The 15074-nt window shown below is 35.4% G+C and overlaps 2 protein-coding genes across 2 annotated transcripts; both read left to right on the top strand.

Annotated features, from left to right (window-relative positions):
* Positions 1 to 685: 685 nt before the first annotated feature.
* Positions 686 to 8246, top strand: LOC126706283 (uncharacterized). Its single transcript, XM_050405685.1, has 2 exons — positions 686 to 1088; positions 7913 to 8246. The coding sequence occupies exons 1-2, from the start codon at positions 909 to 911 to the stop codon at positions 8084 to 8086; spliced, it is 354 nt and encodes a 117-aa protein (XP_050261642.1). The 5' UTR covers positions 686 to 908; the 3' UTR covers positions 8087 to 8246.
* Positions 8247 to 11542: 3296 nt separating this feature from the next.
* On the top strand, positions 11543 to 14468 carry LOC126706089 (exopolygalacturonase-like). Its single transcript, XM_050405358.1, has 6 exons — positions 11543 to 11767; positions 12539 to 12679; positions 12793 to 12969; positions 13399 to 13688; positions 13803 to 14031; positions 14115 to 14468. The coding sequence occupies exons 1-6, from the start codon at positions 11543 to 11545 to the stop codon at positions 14340 to 14342; spliced, it is 1290 nt and encodes a 429-aa protein (XP_050261315.1). The 3' UTR covers positions 14343 to 14468.
* The last annotated feature ends 606 nt before the right edge of the window (positions 14469 to 15074 follow it).

The following is a 15074-nucleotide window of genomic DNA, read 5'->3' as shown; positions in this document are numbered from 1 at the left end:
AAATCTCAATTTCTCTTTTGTCGAGACCATGGTAGGTAGAGCCAAAGCTATGGACATCATACTCGGCGAAGAAAAATATCGTCTCTCTTAGAAGAAAGGTTGAAATGAGATGAGAAATCGAGTTGAGATGAGATGCAAGGAGAGTTAAATTTGATTAGGGTTTTGGGAATTGGGAATGAGAGCAACAAGTGGCAGATTCCTAAATTATATGCTTATATATGGGTTAGGGTTAGAGTTAATAGCAACTATGAAATTGACATAACACTGAAAATGTTAAGGACTGAATTGACACAATTGAAAGGTTAATGACTAAATTGAAATATGATGTAAAGGATAAAGATCAATTTTATAATTTACCTTAAATTTAAACAATCCTCAAAGCAAATGAGTTATAACATTTCTTAGTGTTTTTGACAAAAACATTCATAATTTAATTTATTTACACTTTTTAATGTTTTCAATTGATGTAGAGTTATATACAGATTTTTTTTCACCCAACAACCAAATTTTTTTTTCACCCAAAATCATTCCTTATTATTATTTTTGTTTAAACTTTTTTTTATCATGCCCTTATGTGACAAAAAAAAAAAAAAAAACCAAAATAATAATAAATATTGAGAGACAAAAAGAAAGCCCAAAGGCCAAGTCCATGGAACCAAAGCAAAACAAAGGTCCAGATTCATTATTCACTCAAGTCTCTCTCCTTCAGCCTCGCTTTGTTTAAAACAGCCAAAAGAAGAAGACAACTTTGAGGAAGAAAACAGAGCAAAGTGAGTTAGTCAGGTTTTAAAATGGTTTGATTGATTGACACACAAACGAAACTGTGTGTATAGGCAAACCAAACCAAATTAAACCAAATTTGATTGAAGAATAATTCGAGAGAGAGAGAGAGAGAGAGAGAGAGAGAGATGTCTCTTAGAATAAAGACGGTGGTAGATAAGTTTGTGGAGGAGCTAAAAGAAGCACTGGATGCAGATATTCAAGACAGAATCATGAAGGAAAGAGAGATGCAGAGTTACATCCAAGAGCGTGAACGCGAAGTCGCCGAACGTGAAGCCGCTTGGAAGGCTGAGCTCTCTCGTCGCGAGGTCACCCCTTTTCCTTTCCTTTGCTTTTCCCTATTTCCCATTTCCCATTTCCCATTTTTCTGTTTACTTTTAAGGCTTTCCATTACTATCATCACTAATTCATGCTTAACCATTCAAAAAAGTTCTTGTTTTGACAATCAAGTAGCTTCCTTTTTTGCTGTTTTTTTTTTTTTTTTTTTTTTGATTTTCCCTCTTGTTTGAATTAATGTAAAAAGGTAGCCTCCTTGTGCTCATATTCTGTGTGGGAAATGGGAAAGTTAAACTTATGCAAGCACAACTCCAAACCATAAATTGTTTATTACTGATTAGAAAGGTTCCTTGATAGATACTGAATAAGAGACTGAAGCTGAAGCCATGTCAGTATTACCTGTGGCTATTATAATAAGCACATGTTAATTGTAAATGCTTTCTGTTATTAGTTATGGGTAGTTAATACTTTTCAGGTAGTTAGTACCAGCTTGTAGATGAGATCAGAGGGATAAATAAGAATTGTACATGTATGAGAAATCAATCAAGCAATAAGACTGAGGTTAGTTCCTTTCCTCCTTCTTATGGTTTCTCTTCTCAACTTCTTCTTCTTCTATTGGAGACCTGGCTATCTCGAATCAGCCACTCAAAACCTCATATAGATTAGGATCTTAACATTCCTTACATGATGAATGGATGTTGGACTAAAGTTCTACCAAGGTTAACCTGCGGGCAGTTCAAATGATTTTTCTTTCTCCTTTTCCTTAGCTGCTTAAGTTCTACCACTATTGTACCACCTGGTCACATTATGCCATCTTGTTATGGCTTTTTCCTTCCTAATTCACATCAAAATCTTTGAAATACAATAACTGTTATTTTTGTTTCATGTGGTCTCCATATGAACCTAAGCTAATAATTCATTATTTATTGAGAAGGATTGAAGCGTAGGAAGGTTGCAATGAAGACTACAGAGCTGTGCAGTGTGTAAGCTACATGTAGTTAGCTAAACGACACGTGCTTTATTTAATCCATTAGTAGAGTTAGTTAGCACATGTGTATCAGTTAGTTAGGCTCTGGCTTAGTATATAAGCACAGAGGTTATATATTAGGTTTTGATTTTTTCATTAATGCTTATAGAAATTTCTTTCTCGAAGGTTTCTATATGATTCTCAATAGGGTATCAGAGCAATTTCTCTTTGATTTTCTTTCTGTTTCTTTGCTTCCAAACAGAGTTTAGGCTTTTGGATTTCATTCTTTCTTGAGTTTTCTTCTTTCGAATTTCTAGTCCTTGATTTGCTGAAGGATTTCCATGGCTCCCGCTGAAAAAACAAGTTCTCATTCAACACATCCAATTGGATCTTCTACGATTGTTGTCGATGTTGATAAACCGTTGAGTCCTTATTTTCTTCCTAGTGCAGAAAATCCAGGAATAATTTTGGTTTCACAGCCACTTACAGCAGAGAATTATCCACATTGGAGTAGGTCAATGACTAAGGCACTTTCAGCAAAGAACAAGTTAGGGTTTGTGGATGGTTCTATCCCAGAGCCTTCTGATCCTAATTCTCCTCTTTTTTTTTTTTTTTTTTTTGATAGGTAATAAAGAAAATATTATTAAAAAAGAATAGAAAGAAAGATACACAGAGTTCACGATAGTGAACAAAGAGTAAACAGAAACAAAGAGGAGTTTCCTCTATTTCAAGCATGGTGGAGATGCAATGATATGGTCTTTTATTGGATTATCAATGCCCTTTCCAAGGATATAGCCTGTAGTAAAATTTACTCTAATGAAATCTGGATGGATTTGAAGGTAAGTTCATTCAGAGAAATGGTCCTCGGCTCCTAGAGTTGAAGAAGGCATTAGCTTGTCATACACAAGGAAGTTCCACTGTTGGAGAGTACTTTACCAAGTTGAAATTACTATGGGAGGAATTGGTGAGTTACAGAGTACTCCCTTCCTGTCTATGTGGTGCAATGATGAAGGTTCATGAGCTATTCCAAGAAGAATATGTCCTTTAATTTCTCATGGGTCTCAATGAGAATTTTCCCAATGTTAAGAGGGCAAATCCTCTTGATGGAGCCCATTCCCTCAATCAACAAAGTCTTTTCTTTGATCCAGTAAGAAGAAAAGCAAAAGTCCATGGGATTGAGAATGATTCCATTTGTCGAATCTGCAGTATTAGCCACCAGGTCTGAGAATACTTCTGGTTATGGTTCTAATTCTTCCAATCATGGTTCTAATTATACAAAGGGAAAGATAGGCCTATTTGTTCTCATTGTGGATTGAAAGGCCATACAGTTGATAAGTGCTATAGGGTGCATGGTTTTCCTCCTGGTTATAGGAATAGAGGCAAAGGTCAAGCACACCAAGCTGTAGCTGTTATGGTGCCCAATCAATCTTCAATCTCTGAGAATTCTAGTCTTACACTGACACAGGCTCTGACCCAATGTCAAGAACTGATGAAGCATGTTGTCATTCTTAGTTTTCAATTTGCTGAAATGGGAAACAATGCTGCTGATCATCAGTCTGTGACACAATCCTCAACCACATAAGCTGCACATGTGGTGACTTATTTTGCACCTCTGTATCCACAATCATCAACCTTTGGAGCTTTTGATCACATGGCAGGTGAGTTTCTTGGTTCAACTATTTCTCTTGAGCATTCTGTTTTCTCAGCCAATTTCACACCACCTTCTACAATTTCTTCTCAAGATTGGATCTTGGACACAGGTGCCACAGATCACATGGTTCAATCCATTTCCTTACTTACTACTATCACTTCCACTGTTAATCTTGTTGTCAATTTACCTAATGGTCACAAGGCAGTTGTTACACGCATAGGTAATCTTGTAAGTGACACTGTTAACATCTACACTTACTCTTTACTATGTTCTTTGTGTGCCAACTTTTTCTTTTAATTTGATATCAGTGAGCCAGTTAAGTAAAAGCATGTTTTGTTGCTTAATATTCTTGGATACCCTTTGCCATATTCAGGCCCTACAACCATGGCAGACGATTGGATTGGGTAGAGCAAAGGGGAACCTATATCTTTTGGATACTGCACTCACTGAATTTCCTTCATTTTCTTTTCCATCATTTGTTTCAAATGTATCTTGTACAAATAATTCTGCAGTTTTACCAGCTAGTTTGAACTATTTTACTTCTGTTCATGATAAGGACCAAGATGTACATCTTTGGCATGCCACATTGGGACATCCTTCCATTTCTAGGAAAATGTTACTTTCCAAATGTATTCCTCAAGTGGCTATTGATAATAAAAAACAGTTTACTTGCAATGTTTGTCCTTCAGCTAAACAAAAGAGACTGCCTTTCCCATATGCAAATCATGAATCTAAAAATGCTTTTGATCTTATTCATTGTGATACATGGGGTCCCTTTTCAATTCCAACCCCTGAAGGATTCAGATATTTCTTAACATTGTTGGATGATTGTACTAAAACTACATGGCTTTATCTAATGAGATCTAAGTCTGAAGCTTCTTTACATATTCCAGCTTTCTTTTCAATGATTGAAACTCAATTCAAATCCAAAATTAAATGTTTTCGATCAGATAATGCCCCTGATCTCAAGTTACCAAATTTCTTTAAACAAAAGGGTAATCTTCTTCAATTTTCTTGCGTTGCCACTCCTCAACAAAACTCTGTTGTTGAAAGGAAACTCCAACATATTTTACAAGTGGCAAGAGCTTTAAAATTTCATTCTAATATACCAATTCAATTCTGGGGTGAATGTGTGTTGACTGCTGTGTATCTAATCAATAGGCTGCCCTGTCCCTTATTGCACAAGAGTCCCTATGAACTTTTATTTCATCATTCTCCTCCATTCTCACATCTTAGAGTGTTTGGTTCCCTGTGTTTTGTATCTACTCTTAGTCATCACAGAACTAAATTTGATCCTAGAGCCATACCATGTGTCTTTCTAGGCTATCCAGCAGGTATCAAAGGATATAAGGTCCTTGATTTAGCTAATAGAACCATTTTTGTTTCCAGGGATGTTCATTTTCATGAACATGTCTTTCCTTTCCACTCCCCACAATCTAATTTTCCTGCCCTCTCTACTACTGAGTCTCATATTCCACAATCTAGCCGTGAATCTTCTTTCCCAGATCCTACTTTAGAACCGTTTCCAGTTAATTCAGCTGATTTTATTCAATTTCCTGCAGAAGCTATTCCCGAACCTGTTCTTCCTACTCAGACTGATATTAGAAGGTCTAGTAGGTTGTCCAAACCTCCATCTTATCTCCTTGATTACCACTGCAATTTAACCTCTAATTTGCCATCCTCTCTTCCTACACTGCAATTTAACTCACAACCACTCATAAAGCTTTTAGCATTGCTCTACTCACTACTGTTGAACCAACTACTTATCATCAAGCTGTCCAGTTTCCCGAATGGCAAGAAGCCATGCAGGCTGAATTGGATGCATTGGCTGCAAATATTACATGGTCTGTTACTGCTTTGCCACCTGGTGCACAAGCAATTGGATGTAAGTGGGTCTATAAGATAAAGCTTAAAGCAGATGGAAGCATACAGAGGTATAAGGCAAGACTGGTTGCCAAAGGTTTTACTCAGCAAGAAGGTTTAGACCATTTTGAAACTTTTTCTCCAGAGGCAAAGTTTGTCACAGTTAAAACCTTACTAGCTGTTGCAGCAATTCAGGATTGGTGTATCATCCAATTGGATGTGAATAATGCTTTCCTTCATGGAGAGTTGCATGAAGAGGTTTATATGCAGTTACCCCTTGGTTTGTTCCACCTGTTGCTAGCAAGGGGGAGATTCAAGTTTGCAAGTTGACTAAATCATTGTATGGATTAGAGCAAGCTAGCAGACAATGGTTTGCTAAGCTTACAAATGCCATACTGGAACAGGGTTTTCAGCAATCAAAATCAGACTATTCATTATTTACAATGGTTCAAGGAGGTGTAGTTCTCATTGTTTTGGTGTATGTGTAGATGACATATTGGTTGCTAGCAACAAAGTAGAGGCTGCTAATAGCTTTAAACTGTATTTACATGATCAGTTTAAGCTTAAAGACTTGGGTCCTTTAAAGTTCTTCTTAGGACTTGAAATAGCCAGGTCTGCTAAAGGTATACACGTGTCAGAGGAAGTATACACTAGAATTGTTAGAAGAGGCAGGGTTGTTGGCTTCTAAACCAGCTAAGTTCCCTATGGATCAAAATTGTAGACTCTCAAAGTACACTGGAGAACCTTTGAAGGATGTCACTATGTATAGAAGGTTGGTTGGTAAGTTGTTATTTTTGACTCTAACCAGACCCGATATTACTTATAATGTACATCAGCTTAGTCAATTCATGGATAAGCCAAGGTTACCTCATCTTCAAGCAGCACAAAAGGTTTTGCAATATCTTAAGGGTACACCTGGACAGAGTCTGCTCTTTAGTGCTAGCTCTCAATTGCATTTAAAGGCATATGCAAATTCAGATTGGGTTTCTTGCCCAGATGCCAGAAAGTCAGTCACAGGATATTGTGTTTTCTTAGGAGAATCATTAATCTCTTGGAGAACAAAGAAACAATCATCAGGTTCTATGTCATATGCTGAAGCCAAATATAGAGCAATGGCTTTCACTACTTGTGAAATCATGTGGTTACTACAATTACTTAGTCTTGGGTATTGATCATTCCAAACCAGTTTCGTTATACTGTGATAGCTAAGCTGCCTTACATATAGCAGCAAATCCTGTGTTCCACAAAAGGACAAAACACATAGAAATAGATTGTCATCTTGTAAGGGAAAAGATTCAAGCTAAATTGATTAAAACTTTTCATGTACCTACCAAGCATCAATTGGCTGACTTACTTACAAAGCCTCTCAGTTCTCAACAGTTTTATCTCAATACTTACCAAGATGGGATTCTTAACATCTTCACTCCATCTTGAGGGGGAGTATTGAGAAGGATTGAAGCTTAGGAAGGTTGCAGTGAAGACTACAGAGCTGTGCAAGTGAAAGAATAGCAGTATTTATGCTGCAGTGTATAAGCTACATGTAGTTTACAGTTAGTAAGCTAAACGACATGTGCTTTTATTAATCCATTAGTAGAGTTAGTTAGTACACTTGTATCAGTTAGATAGATTTCTTCTCCTCTGGCTTAGTATACAAACACACAGTTTTTGTATTAGATTTAGATTTTTTCATTAATGCATATAGAGATTTCTTTCTCAAAGCTTTCTGTATGATTCTCAATATTATTTGTTGTCAGCTGCAAAAAATATTGGTTCCAAACATGTTTGGAGCCTTGTGCTTCAACTCCCAATAGGAAGCTGACACGTGTCCTTCAAATGTGGAATGCACATTACTTGGTTGGTTAGCTTAAGTGTGGTTAAGTGAGCTATGTGCATTGCACATAACAAGTACATATGTCATATTCCTATTGGGGGTTGGAGCTTGTTTGGAGCCAAACTTTGTCCTTTTTGTAGTATCTTATGAAAATAGTGTTTATTAACTGGCCATCCAGACTGCTCTCATACTCATAGCACTACCGCAAACTGCTGGTTTTCATCTGCTAGGAAATTCAACAATGCTTTTGTTTTTTTGGATGTCTGAAAGCCTGAACTCTGATCTAATGATTACATTATGTCTTCCTTGATGCTATTGGTAACAACCATCCCATAAATTACTAGAGCTTTTAAAATGCTTGCTTGTTCTAGAGTTGAAAAGTTGTTGCAAATTAAACAAATCGAAATAAGCTTAGAACTTTGTGTGAAAATTTATGTTGTAGGGTTTCATTTGTTTCCATCTGTCAACATGATTTATATATGAATAGAGATCATGCAAGACAGTTTTTATGTTTTAGAGTCTCAGCCTTCATTTTATCTTCCAGGCAGAGATTGCCCGACAAGAAGCAAGGCTGAAGATGGAGAAAGAAAATCTTGAGAAAGAGAAAAGTGTTCTAATGGGAACTGCATCAAATCAAGACAACCAAGATGGAGCTCTTGAAATCACTGTAAGCGGAGAAAAATATCGATGCCTTAGGTTTGCAAAGGCAAAAAAATGAAGTTTTACATGGAAGCATGGAAAAAGAAAAGGAAAAGAAATGAAAGATGCAAATCCATGGTTGGGTTTTAAGAACTTCATTCCTTCTGGATGCCAATTATGTACATTTAGGCCCTCGTGCCTATTATTTAATTCAATATAGAAGGTCGTTTTTATGATTAGTGAGTGTTATTATATTATGGGTGGTGTTTATTTCACACTTATTATTACACACAACCGTACACACACCTTTTGCACTTTAAATTGTGACTTCACATCATACAAACACTCACATATGATTGTGTGTAATAACAAGTGTGTACTAATTAATATTTATCCTTCCCAAGTTCCAAACCAGTATGATAGAATTGATGTCCACTACTAAGAAATTGGTCTGAGTTGGTGGTCTTGAACTACATACCAGTGGACAATTTAATTAATAAACTCCTACCTGTGAACTAATTTGTAGATAAAACCAAATATAAAGAACACGTGTGTGATGGTTGCGATACGAGTTGCAACCCTTTGGGCTTTGGGCTTTTGGAGAACCTTTAGCCTAGACATTTTGTATGAGAGTCCAAACTTCAAAACTGGTAGTGCAAGTATTTGTAATAATATTAAAAAAATATAATTTATTATAAATTTTCTTTACGTATAATAAAAAGTTAAAAGCTAACTTATTTTTAAATTTACTAAAAATTAGATTATTTGAAAAAAAAAAAAAAAAAAAAAAAAGCAAAATCAAAAAGCTTTTTGCCTTTACCTAAATGACCACTAAAAGTTTTAGATAAAGACTTTTATTTCTAAGCTTTTATTAAAAAAAAAAAAAAGTAAAGAATTTTATTTTTTTAAAAGAGGGAATTCATTTTTCTTTTTACAAAGAGAAAGGAATGATAAGAAAAAAAAAAATGAAAATTGGAAAGGAATGATAAGAAATATAAATAAAATTTAGGCTAAAATATTATTGTCATTCCTAAAGTTTGCATGAATTTTGTTTGCCATTCCTAAACTTTTAAACTTTGGTTGTTGTCCTTAAACTATTGAAAATATTTCACTTTTCATCATTAAAATTTTAAAAAAATATCTTTATTTTTAATCCCAAAATTATTGAAAAAAAAAAAATCTGCTTTCATTCATATTTTTTCCCTAAACTATTGAAAAAACCAAATCTCTTTATAAAGCATGGAGATGAAAAACAACAATGAAATTAATATTTTAACCTAAAATTTTAAAAGATATCCTTTAAATTAAACTAGCCTTTGTGCACATGTATGCTTAGAGACTCTTCTATTTTTTTTTTTCCGGTAAAGGTTAATAATTTACATTTATTATAATTTGAGATTACTACATTTTCTAATCACAAAAAACCTAGGAGTGTGATGAAAAAATTATTTTACCCACAAACACATAATACTCATCACACCCCTAGACTTTTTTTATGATTGGAAAATATAGTAATCTCAAATTATAATTGTGGGGCCCAAGAATTTGTGGTCCCGGCCCACTTCATAATAGGGCCCAAGATCCAAACTAAGGAGAATGATTTCCGAGGTCGCGAAGTAAAAATCCAAAAAAGGCCCAAATATATGGCCGAGGACGATCTTATGCTCGGCACCTCACAAAACGCCTGAAGAAAAGAACAAATTCAGTACAGGGACAGTATAAGGGAGAAAGCTGCCAACACCGTAGTATGGAACCCTACATCTGACAGGCCTATACTCCAGACCATGCTATTTAACTTTTCCAACCACCCCCAACCACTCTATGTATGGATTGATAGGACGGGTCTATACCTCAAAAAGCAAAACTTACACGTGGACACTAAACGGGAAGTAGACATTAGTATAAAAGGGAAGTAGACATTAGTATAAAAGGGAAAGAGAGCCAAAGGGGAGGGAGATCCCCAAAAAAAAGGATAAATCCTACAAAAGGGAGAAAGGGAAGGATACTATGCTCCTCGGACGTAGTCCGAGGACTTAAACCCTACAAGCCGCATCGATAGAAGGCTTAGCTAGTCAAGCCAAGTCCACCCTCATATAAGCTTCCATAAAAACCACGACTAGACCGCTGACCAGTGACCAAGATCCAGCCTTTCAAGCCCACACTCTACAAATTATATTGTTCGGACCCTTTACATACGAGCCCAATGTCATTCTTGGGTCGTGAATAATCGTGTCCCTACAATAATGAACACAAATTATTAATTTTTACCCAAAAAAATAGAAAAGCCTTTGAGCGCGCGCGTGCTCAGAAGCTAGTTTTCTTATGATTATCTTTTTATTTATTTATTTATTTTTAATATGTGATTGTGGGTTAAAACTTACTCATTGCTTTTCTTTGATTACAATAGTACGGTGCTTTTCTTTGATTATTATTACAGTAGAACATAGATTGAATTTAGAACACAAACTGTGCAATTTGGATGAGGATCAAATTGTGTAAAAGAAACACAAAAAAAGGGTAAATTACAAATTACACTCTTAAAGTTTGGGGGTGTTCCTAAAGTTTGAAAATGTTTGAATTTATTAATTAACCATTTTAAGGAAAATTGAAAATTGAAAAAACTGTAGTGAAAAGGAGCTTATCTGCCGTGGTAAGTTTATAATAGTTTTTGGTAGGAGCTTATCTGCAGTGAGTTTATTAAGGACTTGTAGAATCAATTGTTATTTTTCTTTTTACCATAAAACTTTCACAAAAAAATTATTTTATTAAAATAAATCGATAAATAAGTTACTACATGATTAAATACATGTCGAACCAAAAGCAAATATGGGATAAAATAGGAGCTTATATGTTGTGGTAAGTTTATTAGTAATACTAACATGATTAATCATTACCACTTAAATATATTTAAAATTCCAGTAAAATAAGTAAAAAGTCCTAGAGATTTGAATGATACAGCTTTTAATAAAAAAATGGTAGGTGAGTTTGTTTTAGTTTTTGTTTATATCCAATACCCTAAAACGTGGGGTTTAGAAAAAGAAAAAAAAAAAAAAAAAACCGGTGAATGACAACTTCAGTTTAGGAGTTAATGGGTCTACTACAAAATTTGTATAAAAAATATTAAATTAAATTAAATTGTTGACAAAATAAATTTGTATTTCAGATTGAATTTTGAAAATTAACAGAAAAAATAGTTCTATTTTGTAGACAATATCATACGTGGAAGTTAGAAATATATTTTTACCAGATTATCTTTCAGTTTTTTCTCTGCTTAAACCTAGGATGTAAGGGCATTTTTAGAAAAAAAAAATGTCCACGTTTTCATGGCTTTGACAAAACTGTAAACTCTGCACGTATGTTTTTTTTTTTTTTTCCGTAACTTCCCAGCAACTGCAAGAGCTTACCGGCGAAGTCACAACTCTTTAACTCTTGATCTTGCTCAATGTCACACTACTCTTAATCTTAAACAAACAAAACAACTCTCACTCAGAACTGACATGTTATTGCAGACACATACATAGATTAAAACAGCAACATGAGCCGGCCTTTCTTCCATGGCAAATTGCTCTTGGTGCTGTCTATCTATTATTTCAATGGTGTTTTTGGCAGAGAAGCAGTGTCAGTTGTGAAAGGCATTGAATTTGAGACACAAAAGGGTAGACACGTTTTACATCACAAGGGGAGGAGAAGGTCTGCTTTATTTGATTTTGATGTCATGAGCTTTGGTGCTCGAGCAGATGGCCGAACTGATGACACTCGGGTTCGTTCTTATTTCTCTCTCTCTTCCAAACAAACAATTATACTATACTAGCTTACTAATTCAGAATTCTTGGTGTTACAAAAGTTTTTGACTAAGTTCATTACTTTTTCTCGCATCTTTAACATTTTAAATGGAATTAGTATTTTTTTTTTTTTTTTTGGGGTTTTTGATCGATGTAGAATAGTACCAAAGTAACCAAACTCCTTCAAGGTCCATAGAGAGTATGTAGTCTTTTATCTTTGTCCTATGACAACTTAGGGAAGTTAGTGGAGTTCAAAAGCACTACTACAGTCCATAGGGATCCTTATGAGTTATGACTTAAAAGACAAATTTCAGCTTCTGAGATTTTCATAACTGTGTGAGTTACATATTTTGCATTCACTTCAAGCAGACCCTTTTTTTTTGCTAAGTTATTTTCTACAGACTCTCTCTATAAAATCACTTGCATGTTGCGTGTATTTATGTGTGCTCTATGCTGAGTGTGACAGTTCTTATCACATAAATGCAGGTAAAGTTACTAACTTGTTACATATTCTTCCTTTTGATTCTAGGCTTGACTTTAATTCTTTTTTTTGATACTAGGAACTTAGAAGCAGTTCCTCCTATTCCAGAGTTTTTACTCTCTAGTTTGTATCCACTAAAGCTATAAAATTGCCAGATGATTGTCTGGCATGACTATAGCTTGTTAATAGACTGATGGCAAGAAATAGATGTAGTACATGGTGTGTTTGAATTAACAAAAAAGTTAAAAAATTGATACTTGTCATCCAGGCCTTCAGAACAGCATGGAAGAAGGCATGTGAGTCCTCAGGCTCAGTGAATCTTCTGATACCAAAAGGGACATACTTGATTGGCCACATCGAGTTTACTGGCCCGTGCAATAATGTATCATCTCTAACTGTTCATTTGAAGGCAAGATTGTAATCTTCATCTTTTCGTCACGTCTTTTTTATTTACCATCTGTATTCTTTAGCATCAAATTTGATCAAGTTATCTATTCATGATTAAATTTGAGGAATTTGCAGGGTTATTTGAAAGCAACAACAGACTTGTCGAAGTATGGATTCAGTGCTGGTTGGGTTGAATTTGGATGGGTAGAGGGGCTGACCTTGACCGGAGGTGGAACCTTGGATGGCCAAGGTGCTAAAGCCTGGCCTTACAATGACTGCCCCACTGATTCCAACTGCAAACTTCTTCCAACTGTATGTTTCATGACCTATAGATATATATCCTTGTCTTTAAAATTTTTAGTTTACATATTGTACTTAGTACCAGAGCTTTTGACAAAATCTTTCCTAGCTGTAGTAGATTGTTTGAGCTATATGTTGGCATGTTGCCATAGGGGAATGGGGGAGGCTTAGAGTGACTGAACATGCCTATGGTCTAAGCACAGGTGAACATTAGGTACATCCAATAAAGGAAAAAAATGACTAAGGTGTCTAAAGTCTGCTTCAATGATGCAGCCATCAGCTTTATTCCTTGAATTAATATTTAGACACAAGTTTTTTTCCCTGTTAAATCTGGTGCTTTAGGTCACATTAGTAAGTTACACTTTGTTGTGGCAGTGCAGAGGATAGGTAGTTGTGACAGTAAAGCAATAAGTTTAATATGAAAACAATTTCTCTTTGCAGAATGTGAAATTCATGGCAATGAATAAGACAGTTGTACGTGGCATAACTTCGCTGAATAGCAAGTTCTTTCACATAGCTCTCGTGGAGTGCAAGAACTTCAAAGGTAGTAAAATCAAGATTTCAGCCCCAGCAAACAGTCCTAACACTGATGGCATTCACATTGAGAGAAGCTCTAGTGTCTACTTTTCTGGATCACATATTGGTACGGGTGATGACTGCATCTCTGTTGGACAAGGAAATTCTCAAGTCACCATCACAGGTGTCACTTGTGGACCTGGTCACGGTATCAGGTAGGTACTCTTGAAATTTCCTTTGTTTGTAACCTCTATGTTTACTTGGACACATAAATCAATTTTGTGGAGCTACTTAATGTAATATATTGGTTATATGGTCAAATGTAATAGTGTTGGAAGTTTGGGAAGATATCGGAATGAAGGAGATGTAAGTGGACTTTTGGTGAGGGATTGTACCATGATAGGTACTACAAATGGCATTAGGATTAAGACATGGGAAAACTCTCCAGGCAGCAGTGCAGTCACCAATATGACATTTGAGAACATTGTCATGAACAATGTGACCAATCCCATTATAATTGACCAAACATATTGTCCCTTCACGTCTTGCACTTCCATGGTAAGTTTTAAGTACAGGCTCATTTTTGAATTGATGGTTTTGGTTTCTAGTTTGCTGAAAATGTTCTTGGTAACAATTTGCAGGCACCATCTCGAGTGAAGATCAGTGACATATATTTTAAGAACATTAGAGGGACTTCATCATCAAAGGTAGCAGTGGCACTTGAATGCAGCAAAGGGATGCCATGTCAGAACATATACCTTGAAAATGTTCACTTGGACCTGTCATCAGGGGAGAAACATGCCACTTCCACTTGTAAAAATGTTAGAGCTAAATACATTGGGACCCAACTCCCTCCACCATGTTCTTAGTTTTGATGTTAGATAGGATCAAGTTTCTCATCTGTGACAGTAGTCCATGCTATCAATCCCTCTGATGTTGTATGATCTGTATAATATCACACTTTCCAAATGACAATGTTTAACTGCATTCCTGTGCTTCGGGAATATTGCAATATCATGGAGAACTTTTAGATTTTTTTCCTTCAGAGTATCATTTTTTAATTTTTTCCTCCCAATACCATTGAGTTTTATTTTTTCTTTTTCAGTTTTTCAGTATCAAGTTATTGAAAGAATTTTGGGGCGGGTAAATCAAAGTTTAAGCATAATGCAAGTCTTTTTTGTTTAGTTGATTTGGGGAAATTTTTTCCCCACCTGAACTTCGAATATATATATTTTGACCAAAAACTTTAAAACTATAGCATCTTGCTACAGTAGGGTGTCAGAGATGACACTCCACTGTGGCAAAGATGTCAAATTCTTTAAGAATAACATGCTTGATGTGGAAGATATTTTAAGGGAATAAGAGCTAAAATTAGAATTTAGCATTTTTTACATCTTTGATGTGAATGCTCTAAAAAACTATATTGCTATTCTTAGCACCATCAAATACAAAACTATGCTTACATTGGTAGAGCCAAAGTCAAATAATTTGGCTCCACAGCTACAGTGCATAACTACTTTTGGCTCAACTACTTTTGGCGGCACCGTAGCTCATATGTAATATATAAAACTATGCTTACATTGGTAGAGCCAAAGTCAAAT

Source organism: Quercus robur, chromosome 11 (assembly GCF_932294415.1).
Source record: "Quercus robur chromosome 11, dhQueRobu3.1, whole genome shotgun sequence".
NCBI lineage: Eukaryota > Viridiplantae > Streptophyta > Magnoliopsida > Fagales > Fagaceae > Quercus > Quercus robur.
The sequence above is the reverse complement of the archived record's forward strand: the minus strand, read 5'-3'. Positions and strand labels throughout refer to the sequence as shown.

What these genes read in the sequence shown, in the direction of transcription:
- LOC126706283 (XM_050405685.1), top strand. Translation starts at nt 909, where the DNA reads ATGTCTCTTAGAATAAAGACGGTGGTAGATAAGTTTGTGGAGGAGCTA. An exon ending in CTGAGCTCTCTCGTCGCGAG is followed by an intron (nt 1,089 to 7,912) that starts GTCACCCCTTTT and finishes TTTATCTTCCAG; the next exon opens with GCAGAGATTGCCCGACAAGA.
- LOC126706089 (XM_050405358.1), top strand. Translation starts at nt 11,543, where the DNA reads ATGAGCCGGCCTTTCTTCCATGGCAAATTGCTCTTGGTGCTGTCTATC. An exon ending in CTCTAACTGTTCATTTGAAG is followed by an intron (nt 12,680 to 12,792) that starts GCAAGATTGTAA and finishes AGGAATTTGCAG; the next exon opens with GGTTATTTGAAAGCAACAAC. An exon ending in GGACCTGGTCACGGTATCAG is followed by an intron (nt 13,689 to 13,802) that starts GTAGGTACTCTT and finishes CAAATGTAATAG; the next exon opens with TGTTGGAAGTTTGGGAAGAT.